The 24,833-nt window shown below is 40.9% G+C and overlaps 1 protein-coding gene across 1 annotated transcript in view; it reads right to left on the reverse strand.

Annotated features, from left to right (window-relative positions):
• The window catches only part of SFI1 (Sfi1 homolog, spindle assembly associated (yeast)), a 29,064-nt gene that overhangs the window by 1,440 nt on the left and 2,791 nt on the right, over positions 1-24,833 (reverse strand). Inside the window, exons 3-28 of the mRNA XM_009888577.1 lie at positions 24,232-24,303; positions 21,920-22,027; positions 21,508-21,602; positions 19,704-19,821; positions 19,319-19,421; positions 17,995-18,151; positions 17,077-17,238; positions 16,514-16,584; positions 15,335-15,427; positions 14,641-14,738; positions 11,302-11,383; positions 10,225-10,403; positions 9,910-9,985; positions 9,208-9,303; positions 8,704-8,780; positions 7,951-8,053; positions 7,339-7,435; positions 6,505-6,665; positions 5,998-6,072; positions 5,630-5,704; positions 5,076-5,252; positions 4,136-4,374; positions 3,055-3,150; positions 1,680-1,941; positions 849-996; positions 1-107 (exon numbers count right to left, since the gene is read on the reverse strand). The exon at positions 1-107 is cut by the window's left edge and continues 38 nt beyond it. Of these exons, the coding sequence (XP_009886879.1) occupies positions 1-107; positions 849-996; positions 1,680-1,941; positions 3,055-3,150; positions 4,136-4,374; positions 5,076-5,252; positions 5,630-5,704; positions 5,998-6,072; positions 6,505-6,665; positions 7,339-7,435; positions 7,951-8,053; positions 8,704-8,780; positions 9,208-9,303; positions 9,910-9,985; positions 10,225-10,403; positions 11,302-11,383; positions 14,641-14,738; positions 15,335-15,427; positions 16,514-16,584; positions 17,077-17,238; positions 17,995-18,151; positions 19,319-19,421; positions 19,704-19,821; positions 21,508-21,602; positions 21,920-22,027; positions 24,232-24,303 (3,127 nt within the window). The remainder of the gene's footprint in view (positions 108-848; positions 997-1,679; positions 1,942-3,054; positions 3,151-4,135; positions 4,375-5,075; positions 5,253-5,629; positions 5,705-5,997; positions 6,073-6,504; positions 6,666-7,338; positions 7,436-7,950; positions 8,054-8,703; positions 8,781-9,207; positions 9,304-9,909; positions 9,986-10,224; positions 10,404-11,301; positions 11,384-14,640; positions 14,739-15,334; positions 15,428-16,513; positions 16,585-17,076; positions 17,239-17,994; positions 18,152-19,318; positions 19,422-19,703; positions 19,822-21,507; positions 21,603-21,919; positions 22,028-24,231; positions 24,304-24,833) is intronic.

The raw sequence follows: 24,833 nt of genomic DNA on the forward strand, positions 1-24,833 counted from the left end.
GCTGAAGTAGTACTGCATCTGCTGTTGGATGTGTCGGAGTTCAACTTCCAGCTTTCTCTGTAACACCATTTCTTCTTTGGAACCATGCTCCCTTTCTTCCCCTTCATCTGAATGGAAGATACAAGGCACAAGCAATGGAAGTAGAGCAGACTTCTGCTGTTTCTTCAAGGAAATCGTGTTACTCAAATGGAGACATGGAACCCTCCTGAGTCCTTTTCACATGTTTTGTCACCCTCTGACATATACCTAGTCACCCAAAAGATCAGGTACAGTGAGAGGGCAGGAGTCCTGACAGCCTTAAAAGCTCTGGAGACTCAGTTTACGTACAAAACAAAAAAAGATAAGAAGTGCTCTAGTGAATGGCTTAGTACTACAAATGCTATTTTGGCCATTCATCTACTCTAGAAGTAAGTAGTAAGTCTAGTCTTGTGTAACACAAATTTAATGCCCTTATGTCATTAAAAACACTGTATCGAAACACCTTCCATCCCCTTTACAACCATACTCTTAAGTACAGGGAAAACTTGGAAGAACCTTACTGGGTGAATTCTTCCCTCCTGAAGTGAGTTCTGTGAGAATGCCCCAGCACCTGAGCACATGCTTGCTAAAAGCAGCCGACCCCTAGCAGTCCCCATCCTTTAATCCCTAGAACAGGGCTTTAGCCTCCAATTCAGCAGAGTCCACAAAACTGTATTACCATCCCACAAAGGAATGACTGACATTCTTCACCTCCTGATACAGGCACACAAGACTGCCTTGTCTTCCATACATTTTGCAGAGTTGACTTGCAGTCTTGCATGTATTGGAGGAGGATGCACAACTGCTGTAGTTTAGATCTGAGGACCCACCTGCAGTTTGGTGACTCCATTTTCCCACCAAGTCTTCAGGTGACAGCAAATGTGGCTGCAAGTGTGGTTGCAACTTCTTCTCCACAGAGTCCTGTTGAGAGTCTCGGGAATGGGCTCCTTTGTGATCACTCACATGCCGACCTCCTCTCTACATGATCAGAACAACATTGTTTTTCTCCTCAAAGGGTTTTCTTGAGTAAGCCCTACAAGTGGGACGCACCTGATGTACAAGGCCCTACTCCCACTCAGACACCCTCTGTAGTCACTGAGCCCTCTCATAAAATATCACAGAAGCAGCAGAGCTTAAGAAATGGGCTCTTTGATTTCTAGCATAGAGAAACTTCATCAAGAGTAACATCTCCCATTCTGTGTGGAACAGAGGAGTTTAAAATGCAAGCACCTACTTGCAGGTGAAGTGAATTTCAATTTTTGAGACTCAGCCACAGCCACTGCTACTAAGCTGAGTTACTCTTGAATCCCTGTAATCTGGTTGGCAAACTGTAATTGCTCTTTGAAGGAGCAGCACTCTCAAGTCAATTGCTAGGAAAAGCATCCTGCTAGGAATGGCGCAAGACCAGGAAAAAAGGCATGAATTACAGTACAACACACGTGCGGATTGGTCAACTAGTGAAATACTGCTTCAGACTGGTGGTAAACAGTTCTTGCGTATTCAGAGCCAGTTAATTTGGTCAGCTTTTAAGACAATAGCTAGAACAAGAAAAGAATGGCTCAACAGTCCAGAGGAGCCACAAGAAAAAACAGCAATAAGCAGCATGCATGTTTACAGTAGCCCAGTGACAACACTAATTTTTCCTTCAGCAATATGCTCACCATTTCTGCTCCAGCTTTCATTTGGGGCGTGAAAGATGAAGGAGACCATAGCTCTGGCCTCTGAACAGTATGGTGCATGTCACGTGTCCACAGTGGTAAAGGCGGGAGAGCAGCATGTATGAGAGGTGGATAGGAATGAGTGGTATTGCCCATTTGAGATAGACATTTACAAGTACTTTCTTCCATTTGAAGTGTTGGCATTAAGTTCCCAGTCTGTGCAGAACATTCATTCACAGATGTTTGCTGAAAGGGTGCCTCTGATCTGAAAAGGAAGAAGAATGAGATCCCTGTACATTGCAACCTATTGGTCTTGTCCTTTGCTGTCAGTGCAAAAAAAGGGAGAATCTTGTTATTCCCTTGCATACAGATTTCCAGTTAGCTGCTTTACTATGCAGGGGAACCCCTAATTTAAAAAAAAAAAAAAAGCAGCACTCCTACCTGCCCTGCTCCAAATCCTCCACATTAATCCAGGCCAAAACAATTTCTTTAGAGCTGTGAATTCAACCCATTCACAAAATCCTGCCTTATTTTGGTCTGGGGACAAGAGAAAGAGGGGAGCAGAAGCAGCAATCTCAGATAGGTTTTGACAGGAAACTGATATTTTCCTTCTCTAAAGCTAATTACAGAACAATGTAACAGAACAATGTAACAAAAAAGTTCAGTCTAAGCATCTGCTTAAAAGCAATTTCAGCTTCTATAGCAAGAAGAATTTCGGCTCCCTCACTTCCAGCACTAAGTGATACCATAACTAGAACAAGTGCAGAACACTCAAGACAGTGAAACCACTGCTTAGTTGAACAATTTCAGCAGCATAGACCTCTTGGGAAGAGTAAAAATAAAAATAGCAGCTCCTTTTAGAGCAAAGTTGATTCAGCTAAGACAGAGAGAAATATTCAGTTCTGGCTCTGCATTACCAGAATCATTAATGATTCCCCAGTACTTTAGTTAAATCCAGACCCAAACCTGTTGTGGAGCGAATATAATCCATGAGCCAAAAAGCATCCTGCACAACTCAAACATCCGAGTTTATGTGGCAAGACTGACAGAAAAGGAAACTTTACTTATTAACTAAGCCCATTGATTTTGGAAATAAGTGATGTGCCTTATCTTTCCTTCAAAATCTTTCACTAATGAAACAAAAGCCTTGGTTGCTATTTAATTAACTTGAAAGTTCCATTATTCTTGTCCGCTTCGTATTAGAAACTAGACGTTTTTAAGGTCACCATGGCCTTTTGATAGTATAGAGCAATGCACAGTCCCATAATTACTGAACGTTCTGTGCTATGAAGGTAAGGGGATTTGAGGGGATAAGCATAGCATAAAGCCCACTATAAGTCACCTTCTTTTTCTTTACTTTTAAAAACAGATTTTCTACCTAGTAATAGGAGGTCCCAGCAGTTCCTTTCTTTCTAGAGATTCCAGAAGGAAGTCAGGCCTCCGTGGTGGTAACCTTGCTCGTCGAATAGCATTTCTGAAAAGAACAAACGGAATCAATAATGCCCCAAATTCATGATTATTTTAAACTGGCGTAAGCTGGCATTGCAGCTAAAGAAACAGTCTTATTCTATCATTCATCCCTGCTCTGCAACGTTCCCCCTTGCATGCACTAGTAGTTTTTAAAGATTAAATTTCGAACACAATATTGCAATTTGGTTCACCGTATGAATGACTGTGCCAACACAAGGAGTGGTGGAAGGAACAGAACTGAACAATGCAGAACTACTTCTTTTGGCAGCACACACTAGTTGAAAGAAATGTGAAGCTATCACCTTATTTCCCTGTAAGGCTCCTGTCCTGAACTGAGAAGCTCCATGGAAGATTCTTCCTTGCAACTGCCCCATGATCAGTAAGAATTTTTTAAGGAATACCTTCCCCAGGAAAAAGAAAGAGGCAAGAAGAAAGTTCATACAGCCAGGATCTTGATGTTTATTATTTCATCAGACCCTATACATGACTTCAGTAAAAAAAAGGAGCACCACTGACAGCTTTAGGTCACTTGGGCAAGATAGATAAGCTCTCATGATGGTAAAAGTCCCATCACATACATCTTTCAAATTTTTCCCTAACTGTTCTATGACAAACGACCAACAGTCCATGAATTCATAGCTGTATATTAAGAAACACATAGTGGGAAAGTATACAGCTGAGCTGATTCTCCCCATCACTGACATGTAACTATAAAGTCACAAATTCCTTCATTATTTGTAGGCTGATATATGCATTATGCAGCAGGTCTTGTGTAACTGCAATGGCAGCCATACGATGCAAGGTCAGAGAGTTACAGAAACTCCACAGAACTAACAGCCATCAGTGTGAAAACATGGAAATACAAAAACGATAAAGACACAGACAGAGAAACTACATCCATGCAGAGAGAGACCAGCAGATAGACTACATATATGCAAAACTACATATATGCTGGAGAAATGCAGGAGGAACTACAACTTTACACTCACAGATCACTGAGAATTGAGTCCCCATCAGCAAGGTGAAATGGTAGATGACTGCATTTTGAAGGCTGTGGCTCCTCCTCTGCTGAATGTCCTCTTGTCTCAGGGCTAACAGGCATTTTAAACAACACTTGCTTCTTCAGAGGTGGCAGAAAAGAACAAGGCTTATTTAATTTCTTGGAGAGAGCCTTCTGTTTCCACAGCATGGCACAACGATACACTGACTGGTGAAGGCTGTAGGCCGCCTGCCAACACAATGAATAGTAGAGCATTTGATGGCTGAGCGTAGGAAGCAACGCCATGCCACCCAGGGAAAAGAACACCGCAAAAAGGAACTGAGACTTCTGATGACCTCACAACCATACCAGCTCTCTTAAGCTAAATCAGCAGGTCCACATTTGGATAAAGAGAATTAACTGGGTACTTCTGCTATGAGGCAGGCTGCATATTAGCAAATGGAACAATTAGTGCCTTGAAAAGCTGGAAAAAAGATAGGAAAGCTGCCCAGGAGCAGGAAGAGAGCACCCAATAGAGGCATCCCTATCTTCCTTTCCACACACAGGGCTGGGCTGGTGCTTGAAAGCAGAAGTGACACTAGCCACTTGTGACACTAGTGACACTTGAATGTGTAAGTGGTGCTAAAGCCAAGACAGGATTAGACACAGCCTCTAATGCTTCATTTTAGCACAGAATTTAGAGACCAGATTCTAGCCATATGCAAAGTTTTCATCCAGCAACATTGCCTATGGCAGGAATTAGCCAGTTTTGAAATAGCTCCATTAAGAAAAGTTCCCAATTAGCAACGCAAGTCTGAAGTGCTGTAGTCAGCTGAATAAAAGGACAGGGTGTTAGGGCTCCAAGATACATACATACACACAAACACACACACAGAGTAGATCGGAGCAGAGCAGTTCTGGATGTGTCTGAGCAATCACTTGTCTCTCACCTTCAGCTGGTACTGGGCTTGGCGCTGTCCCTGCAGCTGTTTCATGCCAGCAGTGCACCTCAAGACGCGGGTTACACCTTCTCTCAGATGAGTAGTGTGGTAAACTCCTGTGGCTTTTTCAATGCCATCTTTCTTCTGCTGTTGCCCCTTGGTAAATCTGAGCCAAGCGCCGAATACCTACAACGTGAACACCAGTTAGCTGCAAGTGTTACAAAGACAGGTTCTGGGCCAGGGACTCCCCCTGCAGACAGGAACACTTCCCTTTCCACTGGATAGTAATAGGCAGAGCCACAGCAACAGCAGGACACTACCACAAGGACAAAGGGACAGGGATTTAAGTCAGCTGAGGCTGGATGGGGAAAAACACGTGCAAATTTTTTAATCGGATAAGAGGATTTCGGGACAGTTTTCCAGCCTCCTAAAATAACACATAGCACCCCAAAGATGAAAGGAAAACAGATATTCAAAGTGCACTCTGCCAATTGCAGTCAAACCTGCACATGATCTGCACATCTGCAAATTTACTTGTCTGCCCCTGCCCCACACACCCTTACCTTCCTCTGCAATGAATGGGACCAGTGCCACAATGCTTGAACTGCCTTCCGCTTTTCCCATCGCTGCTGCAACAGCTATCGGGGGAAAAAAATGCACAGCAACCAGGTTAGGAGTTTACATGTCCCACACCAGAAACACTGGCCAAACCGAGCATCATCCAAACAGCAAGGGCCAGTGGAACCATAGCAGAATAACCTACTTGGTTCACCCAGTATACGGCAAGGTGTCTCTTGTGCCAGTGGAACCAAAACTCCAGAACATGTTTAAATAAGTTTTTTTGGTCCTCATGTGTAAATGGAATATGAAGGAGAAGACGAGATAAGGATCAGCAAGGAGCTAAATACCTACCCAGGGAACAATTCCTTACCCGGATCTTCCAGCAAGAGAAGGAAGCAGAGCAAAGTCTATGAGTCATTAGCTGATCTCCCTGTCTCTGTAACAGCTGTAAGACAACCCAAACAGTGAGTCACTTGCAAACAAACCCCACTTATCTAAGCCAAATGCTACTAGAGCAGAACAGGTACCAAACAGCCTTTACCACCTTCCCTTTGTTCTGTTGAGGCCACCCTCAATATCTAAGTGCCCTACGGTGTAACCCCATTTGCAAATATCTATGAGCCCAGCAAGGATTTAATTAACAGTAAAGGATCCCACACATGGCAAGCCCAGCTTGTCATCTCTTTTAAAGTCTATTAGTTCTATCAAGCCTTCTTCAGGAAAAACACAAGGCATGTTCCTTCCTCCTCAATGTACAAGGCTGTCACGGTCCTCTCAGCGAAAACCACCATTCCCTTCACCGGGGCACATGGCCTGCTCCTCCACACCCACAACTCCCCACTCAGGGTCCCTGGCTGGGGAGGCTGATCCTTCTCACCATCTTCCCAAGGCACCACTGATGATATTTCTTCCATTTCACCAGGTACTTCTGGAGTAGGTGCTGCTGGTGGTGCTGTACTGCCCTTTGCTGCTGAGCGCTCAACATCAGAGACTCCCTAGTTAATGCCTTCCAGTGAAGAAAGAGGGTCTGTAAACGCACTGTTAGGAGAAGATAGTTAACTAACGTATCAAAAGGAGACTATTAATCTCAGAGAGTATCAAGTGATCAGCTACTCTTCTAGACTGTTTTAGCAATACTTAACACTGACAGTACTCAACACTAGGAAGGAGGATTGTGAAACGCTTCAGGTAACGGACAGTGAGGCGCGAATGGCAAGTCTTCCCTGCTGCCATTGACATCGTTTATAATCTTTAGGAAATTATTTGCCCTCTTTGTGCTTCAGAGTCCTCATGTCAAGAACATGGCTGGTACCACAAAAATGCTCGCAGACTTTGAGGGCCTTTCTGTACTAATTACTAAAGAAAGACTGAAGAGGTAATTGATAAGATTACTTGCAGTGCTCTCAAAACAAAGACATCTGAGCTTCCCAAAATTAGTAATGGAAAATTCCTTTGCGGAAGGAAGTGTTACGATCCCTTATATAGACAAGGCATCAACAGAGAAGCAAAAGCCACACAAGCAGCCTTCAACAGATCACTGAAGTCCCAAGTCATTCCCCATTCTATAGGGACATCCTTTGTAGGCTCAATAGACCATCTGGTCATTTCACCTGTACAGATGACACAAGACTGCCCTACTATACCACATCTTTCTAAGGATCATACACAGATAACTAAGTCTTTTGAGAGTTTAGTATCTCCATCAGCTCACCTATATCCAAATGTTTTCTGGCCTCCATCACAGCTGTCCTCTTCTGCTGACGGTAATACATTTGCAGTGAGGCAGAGTATCTCCACTGTAGCAACACCTAAAGATACAATGCAAACAAGAGACAGGATACAGAGTGACATTGCAATGTTCTTTGGAAGGGGAAGCAATGTGCTCCACATTGCTGCAACCATAATAATTTCCATCTCATTTTTCACATAAGGCTCAGCAAGACAGTGCAAATTTCCTACAAATTAAATATAACAGTATTTCAGAGGGTCACCCTAGCATTTTTCAAGGTATCTTCTTTTCTGGCCCTCTGTCTGCCCATTCACTCCCCTCCCCCCAGGTAATACTACTGTGCTGTATCATACTACTGGTTTTCCCTTCCTTGTAGGAAATGGGGAGAAAGAAAGGAAGAGGAAAACCCATGAGCTCACTTCAAAGACAACAGTTTCAGAGATGTGTCTAAAAAGGAGAAAGGACTCCCACTTTTTAGACCTTTCTTAGTAGTGGCTCTTAGATGAAGTTTTCGGTCCTTCTAATTGCACTACCTGACCCCTGCCAGAACCAGCATCTGTACTGAGACCTTGGGATCTGCTATACAGACCCTACCTTTGACAGGATTGCTCTCCTGTAGTGCTCATCTGCCCGAGTAGTTGCCTCAGCTTCACTTACAAGAGCAAGGGCATTTTCTCTCCACGTACACAGAAGCTGTCTGAAGGCAAAACATATTAAAAAATAAAAAACAAACAAAAAGCATTAAGAATGATTCTCACTTGTTCATTTGATACCTTCCCACTCACAGGGGAACCAAACCCATCTGCCTCTATAAACTCAGTCTTGCAAATCAACTTCTGCCCCTTCAGGTCTCAGTGGAAGAGAAGGCAGCGCCAAACCACAACACTGCCTTAAGCCAAGCATCTTAAGCTGAGTCAATCAGACTCTGCAAGTGACTCATGTTGTATAGCACTAAAAACAAATGACGTAGTTAAAATTAAACCAACTACAACCAATACAAAGTGAAAGAAATATCTTTCATCGCTCTCCTCACTATAATGCAAGACACCCTCTACATTTTCCAGGCTGCTTTAATAATATAGCAGTCAGAATCCATGCACTGCAGGGAATGATACAGTTTGCTGTCTGGTGTCTCTCATGGGACTAAACACAGATTAAAAAATAGTTAAATCAAAACAGATGGCAACCCAGGAAGAGTTTGACTGCTTTAAGCTAGGTGACCTGCACAGAAATAGCCGTGCACGGCAGAGTCAATTCCCCACATTGACACTCAAAAATTTACAATGGTGACAGTGAAAGTTAAAGAGTCGCTTCTCTCTCATGCTGCACAAGGGAACACAGGCTTACCGCAGCAGTAGTCTAGTGTGCTGTTTCTCCTTTTCAGCTACTTGGTATAGAATGCACTGTATGTTATGTTGGTAACTCTGCAAGAAAAGCAGCGAGAGGTAAAATTTCCCTTGACTGCCAACATCTTTGAGGACAGAAGACTTCTGGAAACTCTTAGTAGCAGCTTAGTAGAGTAGCAGCAGCAGTAGAATATAAGAGGGGAAAACCCGAGATTACAGCTGCTGAAATCAAATGCTGTTTTTCCTGGGATGAACAGTCATTATAGGTTAGTTAATGCTAGCTATTATATACCCTTCACCAAAGCCACAAGATTACATTGGTTCTTTTGCTCCAAAAAGCAATGCTAGAGCTTATATGACCATACCTACAATAGCCTCTATTCTACCTCACACACTTGGTGTGTAGGAGCCTAGAGTGAAACAAGCATGGCACCTCTTCAGTTCTCACTGAAACACTTAAGCACACACAGACAAGTCTCACAAAGAAAAGGACATTCCTTCCTACCTTCCAGGCTGACAAGGTCTTGCCCAGTAATGTCTGCCGATAGTGCATGTCTGCTTGCACCAACTTCCTCCATTTCTCATGCTGATGCCCCACATACTATAAGGAGGGAGGGGAAAAGAAAAAAGATATGTAGATGCAATGGAGGGAAAACAGGCAACGGTAGAGAGCAGAGGGAAGAGGGCCATTCCCAGGGGAATTCTCTGGGGAAACATCAATCCTTTATCTTGCTATAATAGGTTCTCTTCTCACTCAAACTGGTGTTGCACTCTGCTATTCCTCCAAAAGGCCTAGTTTAGGCTTTTTTTTTTTTTCCTCTGCCCTTTTTAGGAATCCTCTTGAAGACCAATGCAATTCACTCAAGTTAACAGTTCCAGATCAACAGACTAGCATCAACTCCAAAATTTCTCACAGATTCTCCAGACATGCTGCAAGGCACATTTAGTACATCACATCATGGTAAGGAAAAGGCCCAGCATAAAAGCGAAGTGCCACAAGTGAACAAAAAGTCAAAGAACACCCTCTCCTTCCTACACAATTCCTGTTCTGCCCACACTGAACTGGTTTTATCCACCTAGAAGGGTAAGAGAGCTTAGAAATTACTACTGTTTAAAATAAACAATTTAATTTCTAGCCATATGGGTACAAGCGACCTGAACATAACAAAAAGGATTCAAGCTCTTCCCTATTTGTTAACACTCTCACCTCCCTCCACTTGTTCCAAGTCTGCTGCAGACACTTTGAATAGTGAAATCTTAATGCCTGCATCTCCTTGAGCCTCCTATAAGAAAAATAATTTAATTATTCTCCTACAATGCAATCTGTGTTATTGAACCCCTCTAGCACAGATGTGAGTCCACACTTGCTATTTTCAGTGAGTCATTTAGTGAACACAAACGAGTAGATTCTAAAGTACAAAAAAAGGAGTCAGAATCATTGTGAATTAAATGCTGCTTTGTCAAAAGTAGGCCACCCCAGGGCCAATCCAAATAATTCTTCCTTTCAAAAAAACCTTCTTACTCTGTTTTTCTCTCCTGAGTATTTTGCTTCCACAGACAGAAAGCCTTTAGCAGCAGTAGGTTATTGTAGTGATCTCTTGCACAAACCAAGCCCTCTTGCTCCTCCAAACGTGCAGCTGTTCTTCTACGCCAGAAGGACCAGAAACAACGCAATAGTTGCCTTTCAAAATGAAGTACAGCCTATAACGGAAAGAAGGTGGTAATGAATTCATGACACAGGCCAGTTACAAACAACAGAAGACAATTCCTTAAAGGTGACATGCACAGAACTGTCCAATGTCCATTTTCCTCTTCTCACATTGAAGAGTAACAGACACATGTCAAAGCCCCTTTGCTGCAAGTTTATGTGAACATGTTCTGCAGGTACCTTTATGCACATGGATGGAGAAACTGTTATCAGAAAACAGTAGCCCAAAGAGAGGAAAAATACAAGCTGCTAAGTTGCATGTGAAAGACTCCCAAGAACTGATAAGCTCCAGAAACTAGTGCTGTCGAATTCGCAAGAACTGATAATCTCAGAACACCAAGAGTCAGCCATATCTGCACAAGGCCACATGCCCACGCTACCATCAGCTATGAGTTGTGTAACTCAGACCACATAAAAGGCAGCAGTGGCTACTATATGTAAAGACCACAGGATTATATATATATAAGGAAATGAAGTATCCCCTAAGGGACTTTCTGGACACCTACCAAGAAGCAACTAGTTTGTCAGTACAACCCTGCTCTTCTGAAATAGGTTGGGGTTGGCTCTTTATTACTATTATTGTTTCAATCTATGAAACAGAGTGTGACAGAGACAACACGTGCATATTCACTGGGTGAGAGAATAAGTGAATGAACTGTGTGAATAGTTATCCTCTAATAATAACAGCTTGATTGATAAACAGCTTAACTAAAAAAAATGTGATTTGTAAATATTGGTTGTAATCTGTTTCCCCTGACTTGATCCCCCACCAGGGAAAAGGGAATTTACAACACTCAAGTCCATCTCATGCTAACTGATGTTCACAGACAGTGACTAAGAAATCATCATCTCTATTTCCTAAGTAAGGCAAGGTAGAAGAGTTACATTTACCCTCTTCTCTCCCATTTGGTATTCTTGCTGCTTGTACACCTTCAGCAACCACATGTCAAATACCTGTCTCATCAACACCCTCCTGCAAGCGAAAAGGGAGAATGTCAGCTCAGGAGAGAATTTCTTCAGAAACGGGATAGATTTTATGTACGTCAGAAGACCAATCCAAGTACATCTTAAATAGTTACTTGATGTGATGATGCAAACCTTCTTTGGAAATCAGGCAGCTTTATGTCTTCATTATTCTCTCGGTTTAAAAACAGACAATTAGTCTGTCCCCTGAAATCTTACCCAGCATATGTGAGAAAAGATCAATGAGTTTTCTGACATTATCAGAACTCACTGCTTCCATTCAGATCATTCAAAAGATTGTTCCAATTTCTCACCAAATAATTTATTTTATTTACAAACACAGGCACAGAGAAAAAAATAGTTATGTAATAACCTTTTATTTCTTCTCCACTGTAAATGTAGGCATTCCCTCCCCCCTTGGAAATACTTTTTTAAATCCTACTCTACCTTTTTATTTCAAAATAACAACAAAAAAAAATATAAAACAAACATTGTAATAGGACTTGAAAAAAGTTATAACAACAAATAATAAAGAGCAGCATGGTCTGATCTCAACACTGAAGGGATTCTACCAGGGCTTTCTTTTATGAACAAGGTAAGTTTAGTTGCCCTCATTATCAAAGCTTCTTTCTCTCTAGATGAAGATACTACTTGCTAGTCTGCCTCCTCCTGTGGGATGCACAATAGTCATTATCAAATAGTATCGCAAAAATGCAATTAATGTATATTTGTGATTGAGCACGATACATCTCTCTCACAGAGCAAGCATATGGTAGACACATCCTAGTCCAGAAGTCTGAGCTACAGCCTAGTGGAAAGAGCACTCAGTTCACACTACATCAGTTATTTCCAGAACCATCATGTGGGTGTACTAATTAGATTGTAAGCAAGTCCCAGCTCTTCTCTAGTCTAAAGAGGCCTAAAAGATACTTGGGATTCTTACCAGTTAATTTTTGGTACACAGCTGTTACAGGTCATTACAAGTTTATGGGTTGGTAAACAACATGAGTTAAGTAACCCTTCCTGGAGGGTACTGGTAATTGCCAGCAAGAGTCTTTGATCTGTAGACAGTCACAAATCTCAACTGATGGCTCTTCTGGGGTGTGTCCTGGGTCTTACCACCAGACACAGCAGTTGGGGCACTGCCTTGGGAGACAGCATGTATGTGCATCAGAGACCAAGAGGGAAGCTGAGTTCTGGCAAGCTGCCATGGAAGTTTTACTTAGATCTGGTTGGAATGCAGCCCCGGACCTCTGAACGAGCCACACACTTCTTATAATTTGTTCTTTTGTGTTCAGAAAATAGGGCTTCATTTATACTCTTTCTAAAGAGGAAAAAATTGCACACAAAAACATTCCTGACCCATGGAATCAAAGTATGGCTACAGAACCAACAAGAGCCCTCAAACCATCTGTTCATCCCTTCCCTGGTGAGAGGCATAAGTTACATTGCAGCAGCTGCATGCTCCAACTCATCTTCACTAAGCTGAACCTCCTGAGTCTTTTGAGCCTTGTCTCCCAAGGGTAAGCTAATGCACCACAGCTGCACTCTCATACCATTTGGAAAAGCTCTTAATTGCTCGCAGAAATGCAGCCGCCCTCATTATTCAGCCTGCCCTCCAAACCTATTTGTGAATCTCCCCAAAAGCAAGCCAATATCCAAGGCAAAACAGACTTTATGCAGCTTGTTTTTCAACTGTGAGGCCAGGCTTCTGATGACAAAGGTATGAACCTAGAACACAGGGTGTGACCATCCTCTGCCAACGAAATGTGCAAGGTCCCAAGTCCACCAGGAAAGAAGATTAAATGTTAAAAACCATTTTTTCTCTCAACTTACACAGAGAAAAGTGTCCCAGGAGGGCACTCATTGTAAGAGCACATTTCAAAACATACCCTTTTCCAAGGAAAGCAAACCTTTTTTTGTTAGTCTTCTAAAACAGAAAATGGGAAATAAGTTTTAATAGCATCATAAATCATAACCCTATCAGAAGAGTCAGCAACTGAATGTAAGATAGGTAACCACAGTAATATTTCTTCAGTAACCTCTCAGGAAAACCAAAATGATCATGATGCCAAGACATCAGGCAATTAGAGAGATTTCTGCAATAATTATGCCCTGAAAACAAAACAAGAATCAACTCTAACTCAGTACCAAACATATCAGTAACTCTTGTAGTATTAGCCTCTCTTAATCAAGAAAACATTAATACTTAAAGCAAACTCTGCTGGGAGGGTTAGAAGAAATGAGATTGAAATTTTATTGAGTGGAAGATACTGTTTAGGCCACAGGGTAGTTCTCTGAGCTTTGGTAAAATTAAATGTCTTTTTGAATGCAGACTGTGCTAATCAGAAAGAGAACATCCCACGTAAGCATGCATGGCAGAATGAAACTTCCTTTCCTGCCCCTATTACCCTGCATCTAATTTAAACCAACCAACTCTACATGGCCCACGGCACTAATATACTAACATGGGGACATCTCAACAGGCTTCATTTATTTGAGCGCAACACCGCAATATTGTGGTTGAAATATTTTCAGCTTCAAATCTAGCTCCAGGATCCGAGCACTGTAGAGTACGGCACGCTGTGTTGAGTAGCACAGGCCTGTCTTGTCAAGGTCTCATTCTCTCCTGCTACGCTTCACTCAAAAAAATCAAGAAAGTTCTAAGGCAACGAAATTTAGAGTATTTGCATATCCTCCATTTTTGGAACCAACTGAAAGCAACATTAAGAACCAATAAACAGAGGAAGTATAAGAATCAAATATATAGCCTTTCAACTTTGTCATAATAAACAGGTACTCCCCACCAAACTCAAATTTAAAAGCCTTCTGGCTGCTTTGTTAATGTTGACTTATTCCTAGGACTAAATAAATTTAGCTTTTACAAAAAAGCCTTACCTTCCCTTTTTGAGTACCTCTATCAGCAGAGGTAGCATACACGAGCCATCAAATCCCCCTGACCATCCCCAAAGTAAAGCAGCAGCAAGCGTTTTGAGCTTTTTCTGTGCTCATGCTGCAACCTACTGCTCTTACCAGTAAAACCTCTAGCTCTTAAATCTAAAAAAGCCTCAGAGCTAGGCTTAATCAATAGCCCTCTTGCATTTCACAGAGAAGCAGGAGATGTAAATTGTCCATTACTCGTAGAAAATATAAGATCAGTTGGCATCAGGATGGTCATGCTCCCAAATGTATTACCAGATTTTAAGAGAACCCGAGGCTCACAAATCCCACATTTGTACAAATTTACATTAATGTTTCCCTGCGTACCTATAACGGGCAAGAGCCACTGATGTTAAGGCCTGCTGCTGTTCTTCCTCCTTCTCTTCTAAACGGGACTTCCAACAGCTCCAGAACTTCTGCAGCACCTGAAACAAAACAACTAAGACATGAAAAAACATAGATATCAAGGGAGGAGAAGAATGCAAAGAAAGAAATGACTCAATGTCCTACTAAAACTGCCAGCTGTAATGGTTGCCTCCTGTACCGCTTCATATACGAAAATTGTTTTATAACCTGCTATGAACTTCCTTGGTAAAACAAAAAGTCACCATAAACATAGGAACCATCTGAACATGAGGAAAAACTTCTTTACTTTGAGGGTGGCAGAGCACTGGCACAGGCTGCTCAGAGAGGTTGTGGTGTCTCTTTCTCTGGAGACATTCAAAACCCTCCTGGATGTGTTCCTGTGCAACCTGCTGTAGATGACCCTGCTTTGGCAGGGGCTTTGGACTAGATGATCTCCAGAGGTCCCTTCCAACCCTGACCATTCCGTGATAGGAAAACAAAACTAAAATAATGTAACTAAGACTGACAGTCAACTTACACAGGAGATTTTCCGTGGCTGTTAGTATTTAGGAAGAAAACCACTAATTTAATAAAAAAGTATTTTGTAGGTGAAAGTGGAAGCCAATAGGACAGCTAAAGAAAAACTAACACAGGAACAAAACAATGTTAAACTCACTGTAACTTGATGCTGACGGTACGAAAGATTTTTTCTCATTTGCTGGAGACGAGTGTTTGTGACATTCTGCCAAAGACCCTTAAACCCAAGTTTCTGTAACAACAAGAAATGTACACGACTTTCATCTAATCCAAATCAGCAAGCACAGATAAGTTTGGAACTGGCTGCTCCTTACAGACAATCTATGTTTGATGCTATTACTTGCAATAGCTAGGATTTATGAACCTGTCATCAAAGCCAAGCATCAATTTCCTCTCACAAATTGTTGCTTCCCCAGCTAAACTAAAATTTCCTTCCACTTTCCCAGGGTTTTATTGCAAGACATCTAACTCCTTATTCATCTATCAACACCACTACCCAAGTCCTTTCCCAATCTATCTCCTCCTTCAGTTCAAGACTCTTAACTTGCTCCTTATCAAAAATAGAAAAGATCCACTTCCCTTTTAGGTCTGCTTGGCACAAGGTCTTTTGGTCTACAATCCCACAATACCTTGATTCAGGGATGAACATAGCAAATAGCATTATAAGAGCATCCTGCCTTAAAGTGCTTTTATAGTCACTAATGTTTTCAATCTATGATCTGAACAGGTTTATTGCCATTCTTTTGATGATCAGTACTGATCCACCTTTCAGATGGTCTTCAAGGATTTCTCATTTTTAAATAAAAAATAAAAAAGACACTAAAGTCCCTGCACATGCAATAAGCTATCTTTGGAATCACGTGAAAAGAAGTACACATGTAATGTTACAGAGGGAAAAAATTAATTCTTGTAGCAAAACAGTGTAAGGAGACAGAAACATTTGGGGTAGAGGTGGGAATTAAAAAAAAAAAAAGCATCAGGGAAAATCAAGGGGAAAATGCAATCTCATGGTGTAATGGCCAGGGAACATGTTAGCCCAATACCATCAAAATTAATCTGCTACCTCACCAGTTTCCCAATTGGAAGAATAACTATTTTAGACAGCAGCACAGTATCCCCATTTGGATTCAACTGGCAGATTGCAGCATAGTTGGAATTTAGAAACCTGATACCCAATCCAAACTCACCATGGCAGAAAATGGTGCATCCCCCACTTAATACCCACACACCATAGTTAGTACTAAAGGCACACTGCCAGTCAGAAGTATTCAGATTCTCCCCACAGCCTCTTCTACCTGACGCGTAACAGCGCTCTTACCAACAGATGATGCTCGTAGTGTTTTTCAGCCAGCTCACACCGTTGAGTCTTTTCCATGCGCAGTACGATGTCTGTCACTGAGTTAAAGTATCTTTTATACAGAAACATCCTGATATATACACACAACCTTCTCCCCATATATACACACAACCTTCTCCCAATATATACACACAACCTTCTCCCAGAGAGGGGCACTAGACCTCCATCTAAATTTGCTTCAGTATTTGAATTTCCTCCACTGTTACCTGTGCAAGTTTTGATTACAGTCAAGTTTTTTAGATTTTGCTGGCTTACCACAACACATTTTTGATTCACTGATAAGTAAGGAATTCCTTTCCAACCTTAAATTATCTTCAGCAGGCTCTTAGCTGTCAACAGGCTAACATAATGTAATTGCAAGAGTTTTATTAATTGTTAGTGTGGCCTTACATACATCTTTCTAATGATAACGCGTTTGCTGTCACACACGCTACTGCACAACAGTCCTGCTCATTAACCAGATCTTTCCCCTGCGGGAATACTTTTAACCTGTCACTGCTAGGGACTAAATACAGATTGGATACAATGCTTCCAGTGTGCAAAGACTCTCCGTAAGGCAATCCTTACTGCTAGTTTTCCAATGTCTTTTCGGTGAGCCCACATTCTTCTTCTGAGCTCCCATGACAGCCGCCAATCAGAGAAACACTGCTGAACTACCCTGCTTTGGTGATGCTCTCGGGCCAGCTCTAGAAAACAAAACACTTAAGTTACTCATGACTTGTTCTGTCCTGGGCTTATTTATATCGGATGAGGCCATGACATTTAAGCCACTGGTTCTGAAGTGACAGAAGCCCTAGCACTGAAAAATGGTTGTAAGTATTCACAGTAACGCTCAGCTACGGACTGTATTCTTCCAATTGATCACAAAGGCAGTTTTAAAGCAGTAACATACTGTACTGACTTAAGAAGGGGAAGTTAATGCTGCATCACTTGTTCAACATACACAAGCTTGCTTACAATTCAGCATACTCCTATTAGCAGTTCCCAGATATCCAAGCTGGATTCTTTTCCACTACCACCAATCAACAGGCGTTCACGTCTGAACTCCTTCCAGTGACTTCAAGGGAAGAAACAGAAGAACTGGTGTACTAATCTTTACCATCCTGTATGAGTTGCAATTTTCTGATTATGAAGAAAATCTGCACATAGATCAACTGATAATAGTCCTGAATATATCATTCTCAGCTATCTCAGTCAGAATCTAATTTGCAACATGCAAGTTTTCATCAAGGGAATCGTAAAGCATTTTCTTTTAAATTAATCACAGGGAAAGCAGATGATGTTCCTGACAGTTCAGCGTATAACCTTAACTAGCCAGGCCCGTAACAGTGTACAGTCCAACTTGCATCTGTTGACCAATCAGAAACACTGCAGCATCTTCTAGAATAGAAAAACACATCACTGTGCCCTAAGCAAAGGGAGCCTGTTCTGTCCTAACTCACCATTCTGACGCTTCTTTGCTCTGTGAAGGTTTAGGTAACCCAGCCATGCTTCCATGCATCTCTTCAATTTCCAGTGCTGATGGTGAGCTACTGCCCTAGTCTCCTTCTGCTTGTCATTCTGGCTGTATAAATACAGCTCTTGCCACTGCAACCAAGCCTGGCAGAACAATTGAGGAGGGAGGGCAGTAAGTTGGGAAAAAAATGGATGAGATTACGGAAGTAGAACAGAGGAAGAACATGAAGGCAATAGGAAATTCCATTTAAGACCTAAAGGTGAAAGTCATGAGCAATGAAGTTCTGCCCCCCAGGGGGGTGAACCCAACCAAATCAAACAAATGCCAAAGGAATGTCAGCACAGAAAAGGCCAAAGACAAAGAATGTCAATATCAAAGCTGTTTTTTTCCTTTTTTGGATACTTTCACACTTTTTTTTTTTCATTAAAAGTCCAAAGAATACTTTTTGGACAACATACTTCGTTTCAGACAGTGTATTTTCATACAAAAGACAATCATATCTTGAGATACGTAAGGTTTCTCAAGTCATGAGTTTATCTCATCAGTAGAATACTGGCCTCAACCAGGCAGTGCTGCCATTTTTCAGCAAAGATTAAAATTAAATACCAACACCTGTTTTTAATGAAATGGACAAAAAGCCACAGTTCCAGGGAAAGAAGGCAAGCTACACTGTTTTCACTTCAGGTAAGATGAACAATTTGCTGAAGGAGCTGACAACCTCTCAAGAATATAAAATGCTGGATTGTATTTTCTCACCCCAAAATGGAGTTAAAACATGCTTACAGAAATTTATTAGGATGTAAGAAATGTCTTACAAAGAGGCAAGGTGCTGTCAAACAGCTGACCAGTGCTCTCTTGCCTCCTAATGGGACAGCGGATTGGACCTCTGTAGAGTTTGGCACTCTAGAGAGCTGGATGCAACTACCCTTCATGCCCTGCTCAAAATGCCACAGCTGCAAATCCACACACCTGTTTTCTTCTACCTCTTATTTACCTGTAGCTAGTTCTCTGGGGGAGCTAACTCTGATACTTTCACTATCTTCAAGCATTGTAGAAGACAATCATAATTCCTTTGGCTAGTCTGCTTCCTAGCAAATATAAGACATGGATCCAGTTTGCTTTGCCTAGATTTCTTGTAAGGAAATTTTTCTTGTAAAAAAAAATATTTTGACCTTCTTCCACCATAAGTACTGTAATTTGCAAAGTAAATTAGCGTAAGGCCTATTTTTTGTTAATCTGCAACATATTAGTTACACATATATGCAACTTAAACATTAGAAATGGTAGTAGCTGGAGATCCTAGGACTTACTCGAAATTGCAGGCTCTGGGCCCAATGCTGCAGTGCCAAACCGTTCATTTTATGTCTAGTGCAGTTCTGGTAGTATCGTCTTCTCCACACTGCCCATGATACGCTGCCAAAACAAAGTTACAGACGTGTTCAAACTCAGGTTCTGTAGTTTGGTGCAAGAAATCACCTTTCTCTCACTGGAAAAAGGTATGAATGACAATCTTTTAAATTCATAGTCTATGGGTGTTCAGACACACACACCCCACACCACACGCACCCCCCCCCAAAAAAAAGAAAAAAAATTGAACATGGAACAAAGTCACTGCAGGAAAAGATAACAGAACACAGGTAAAAAACCATGGCCTTATGGGCAGTGCCTCTCTGCCTGTTTCCACTCCATTCTTACCGCAAACAGCTTCTTTCCCTGAATGCCAGTGCCACAGACTGCATCCCATGTTTTGTCCTTTGGACATTAACATAAACCACCCAGAACTGCCAGGTCCTGAGCAACTTTTTCTTCTTTGCTGTGCACAAAAACAGAAAAAAAAATTACAGCACCGTAAGTTCATGCAAGAATCTGGCATTTTTAACCCCTCCATAACACCACTTGTTCCTGACCTCCAGTCCCCTCAACCCGCAGTGACACCTCGTGGGAAACCCTGAAACGACAGCCACTACAGCTGCAGCCCCGAGCATCCACCCTGGCTGAGGGTGTTACACTGACAAGAATCTCTGAAACGCTGACAGCATCATGCCATTTGTTCAGAGCAGCATGAATTATCAGACAATGGCATTGCTTTGTCTTCAGTGCTTACAGGGTATATAATTGTATAACAATATTCAGCGTAACAACCTTGCTGGGTAAGAATTACAGGATTTTCTTTGGTTTGTTTAAAAAAAAAAAAAGTTCATCAGGTTCATCAGTAGCTTTTCAAGAGTTATTCTCTATTACAAGCAGAGAAATCAACCAGAAACAAGTCAAGTTTATTTAGCAGGCTGGTCACACAGGTCTGGCTAAAAACAGAAGTGGTGTCACAAATTCCAGTTTACCACTTTATGCAGTGCACTGCACTTTCTCCTCATAACAGCCTGGCTTGTCAGAACTGACACTACTGAAGCAAATATATCAGAAAGAAACAATCCAAAAACATAAATGATTTTATGCCACTTCACGCTGACACAAAAAAAAAAACACCCAACTTTTTTTACACAGCTGCTTCTGTAAGTACTCTGGCCTCACTCAGTAAGAAAGGAAATCTAAGCCTATCAGTTTGTTTCCAAAGGCTGCCCAGGGAGGTTGTGGAGTCCCCTTCTCTGGAGATTTTCAAAACCCACCTGGATGCAGTCCTGAGTAATGTGCTCTAGGCAATCCTGCTTTAGCAGGGGAGTTGGACTAGATGATCTCTAGAGGTCCCTTCCAACTCTGAAAAATTCTGTGATTCTGTGAAAGGTGACAGTCTATATAATATTTTGAAGCAACATCCATATGCAAAGAGACCAGTGAACTTATTTTGCAAATCAGCACAGAATAAAATCACAGTGTCATCTTTAAAAGAAAGTCATCCTCCCCTTCAAGGGAACAGTCGTTCCCTGAAGCCAAAGGAAGTTGCAATCAATATAGGCAACTTCATCAAGTCGGACAGATCCATTGCAGAACAAAGAATCTATACAATAAGACAAGGGGCTCTTCAAAACCTTGGGCTTCTTTTCAATTGCAAGACACAAACTGGAAGGAATAATGAATACAGATAAAATATGTGCAGTTAACACCACAGAGAATTGATATCTAATTTCTATAGAAAATAGAAATTCACAGTTGATAAAGAATTCCAATAAGAGATTATATTAAAAAATATCTATTTGAACACATATTGTGATAAAGTAAAAGAAAAAAATCCCACAAACAAAAAAACAACCAAACCACCCCCCAAAAAACAAACAATGCAATCCAGAGCAGATGGAGAGGCCCTTAAGCTTATTCACTAGCATCCCTAAATAACTATATAGCTACACAGTAGTGCATCAAACAGAACCCCCCACCAGCTTTAGACAGACAACCATCTGTACCTAAAAGCATTACGCTTCCATAGGGTGGGGGAGGTCAATGAGCAAACACATACCAGGGACAGAGATTCTGCGTAAATATTTCCCTTGGAAACTCCCATCTCAATATGTCCCCAAATAAACGTAGTTACCATCACTTCACTTACCATGAGACTCTGCAACATAATATTTGTTCCTCTTTTCTTGTTGCTGGCATACATAGGCTCTCCAAGCCTTGAATATCAAATTATGGAGTAAATGCCTAAAAAATGAAAAAAAGCACCATTCAGTGAAATAGCTACCAATGCCTAGAAGTAGGATTCTTTCAAGTTAAGTTGCACTCTAAAGATACGTTGGATAGGAAATTTTTACTTCATCCTAAGACAACAGCAACAAAAATACACCAAAGGAAAAAAAAAAAAAGAGGGGAAGAAAAATATGAAAATAAGCAATGAAGACATTGCTCTTGGCCTAGAGGTACTGTTGATGTAACTTCTCACTGGTATAACTCCTTTAGAACCTAAGGAAAATTTCTCATCCTGCTATATACACACAATAATAGGAAGCAATTTCACAAACCTGTAGTGGCTGGCAGCTCTGAGGCTGAGCTTCCTTTCCCTGCAAACAGTCCACCACTCTTTCGACTCTCCAAAAGTTTTTTGAAGAATCTTCTGGTCATAAAAGCATCTAAACAGTTGAAAGATTTGGACGTGGGAAACTTCATACAGCTTTCCAGATTGACCACAAATCAGTTTTAATGAAGATTACGCTACCTCTTTGGCAGTCTTGCCTGATTAGCCTAACAGCATCTAATTGTATTCAAAAAATACTACCCTGCTGTGACGCTTTGTTCCAAGGCTCTGTGAAGTATGACAAGAAGCAATCATCTTACTGACTGTAAATACTTCACATAAAGTCAAGGAAGGAAAGACGGATGTTGTTAACTGACTTGCCAAATATCAGAGTACCAGTTGACTTTAGAATAACTCGCATCTTTTATCTCAGTTCCTTGTTTTACTCAAACAACCAGCACAGTTGATAATGGTAAGTGTATTTTCCTTGCTAATTTTGTTCTTTGTAATTTTAGCACAAAATATTTTATGTATAGAAATAAATACAAGAGCTTCTTCAGGTCTTATAATGTTTTAGTATTTCCATTGTGTTCTTAGAAACAGCATACTGATCTTGTCATCCCAAATTTAAAATCTTCCCAAAGAACGCTTAAATAGGCTTAAAAACTCCTTCAGCTAGTTGCACATCATTTATGCTAAAAACGAAGCTGTTCATCTGCTTAGGTACCTTCTGCTTCCAATGGAAGCTAAGCCATGCACAAAACTGATTCACAAGTCACAGATGACCTTCACAGTCTTTAACCTCATTAGAACAGTCTCTGCTTTTATACCCAGATTTAATTAATGCACACCTGACCAGGTAAGAAGCAATGCTACATTTCATCTGAATTGTGAACAACTAGAAATTCAAATATAGGAATGTCTGCGTGAGGGAACTAGGATTCTGATCACCCAACTAAAAATAATATTCATAATCTACTATTTCAAGCAATTATTTTATTTTAGACTATCCTCTCTAACATTTTTCCACATGGTCAAGATGACCTGGGCAGCAGCCTAAGAACTGGAAATTCTCATGAAGTAGAGTACAAATACTTTAAAAAAATTTCTCATCTCTTCATATTTGTGATGGAGACAAGGAAAACAGGACCCATGAAAACATATAAGCCAACAAACAAAAAGCACACAAGCCCGGACTCACAGCCTTTGATCACAATTATCCCGCTAGCTTAATGAAATTTGTCATGTCTGTAACAACAACAGGATTAGGTCCAGAATACCTACAGGTTCCTCAGTGAAACACATATACATCCTCTCACAAGTTGCAATTCATAGCTACCTACCCCAAGCCAAGTTGCTAAGTCATTCCAAGCACTCAAGCAGAAAAGGGAAAAAAAAAAAAAAAAAGAAAAAGAAAAAGAAAAGAGTGAGCTATATGTTATTTTTTTGGACTTGGTGCATTAACAGCACATTGCAAATAAAAGCTACAGAGAACTGGGGACGCTTAGATCTGAAAAGGCAGTTATTTATTGTTTATGTTCCTTGCTGAACTTTATAAAATGTATTTCCACTCATCCTCCTACAAAACATAAAATAAAATACTCATTGTCCTGAATTTACACACAGCCAAAGTAGCACAAAAGTATATGGGATAGCAAGAATGGTAAGGCTCACACGACTTCCATGTACCAACTAAGGCAGACATAGTACAATGAAACTGGGTAACTAAGGGCCTGCTCTTACTCTGTAACAAATGCAGGTCGTTCCACTGGGAACTGCTCCAGTTCCCAAGGGTGTGGTCAAACAAGAATGAACATGCAAATTAAAGCAAAACAAGAAAAGAGCATCAAAGTTGGTTTTCAGTAGCTGACTACTAACAACAGAAACGAATCATCTGCCACAGGTATTTCAAAGTCAGACAGATACAAAGCATATACAGATATACATTAAGAACAATAGCACAAACAGTAAAATGAACTGAATTTCAAGATCTATCTCTCATTACAACTTTGAAAAAATCGTTAAACTTAAAGCAGGTATCACAATCATACCCCATCATTTATATACATACAGTTCAACTTCATCAAGACAACCACAATTCCTATGAATTTAGTTAGTAAAGTTTAACCATGATTATTAAAAACAAACAAAAAGCAGGAGCAAGAAGGGTAATCAAAGGAAACCTTCAAGTGATCTCAAAAGACATCCAAATATTTTCTTGGCTCAATGACACAGCACTAAGCCATAAAAAAAAAAAGGAGAAAGAAAAAAACAAACCCACAAAACAAAACCAGCCTTGATTTCAGTAATTTTATCTACCTGGCTTTGGAAGGGATCACTTGTCCAAATGTCTTTTTTGTCCACAGATAGAAGAATTTCCTTGCTAGATATCTGGAATATAAGGAAAGGTTAGTTGCCTTTGTACTCTTCCCCTGAGTATTCCAGGGGAATTCCCAAGCAGCAGTAAAAATAGGGACTTTTATGCTAGTTTCAGTAATAAAACTAAGGGTCTAATTTTATAGAGATCAATGCATATATTAAATATTTACATCCTGAAATTGGTATCTTTAACAGGACTATTCACCAAGCACAAATAGAGGCCCATGCATCATTGCAAGACTTGAATTGGGACATACTTGTTTAGGAAACCCAGGCAGCTGAAATGTCTTCCAAGCAGCCCACTTACACCCAGTGATACTAATAAGCAGGCTGCTGACTAACTGGGGAGCCTTTTTGTGATTTAGAAGTGATAATATCACTGTTTCCCTGAAGTCAATCAGCTGAGTCAGACTTGTTTCCAGAATACTTGAGCCAATCTAACATTTACCCCTGAAACCAGCAGATACTCCTTCTTCCTATCTCCCCTACAGCAGTTCCGCTTCTCCTAGTACCAGTTCAACTCACTAATCCATAATTGTGAT

The sequence above is a fragment of the Charadrius vociferus genome, unplaced genomic scaffold, assembly GCF_000708025.1.
Source record: "Charadrius vociferus isolate BGI_N301 unplaced genomic scaffold, ASM70802v2 scaffold917, whole genome shotgun sequence".
Taxonomy (NCBI): Eukaryota; Metazoa; Chordata; class Aves; order Charadriiformes; family Charadriidae; genus Charadrius; species Charadrius vociferus.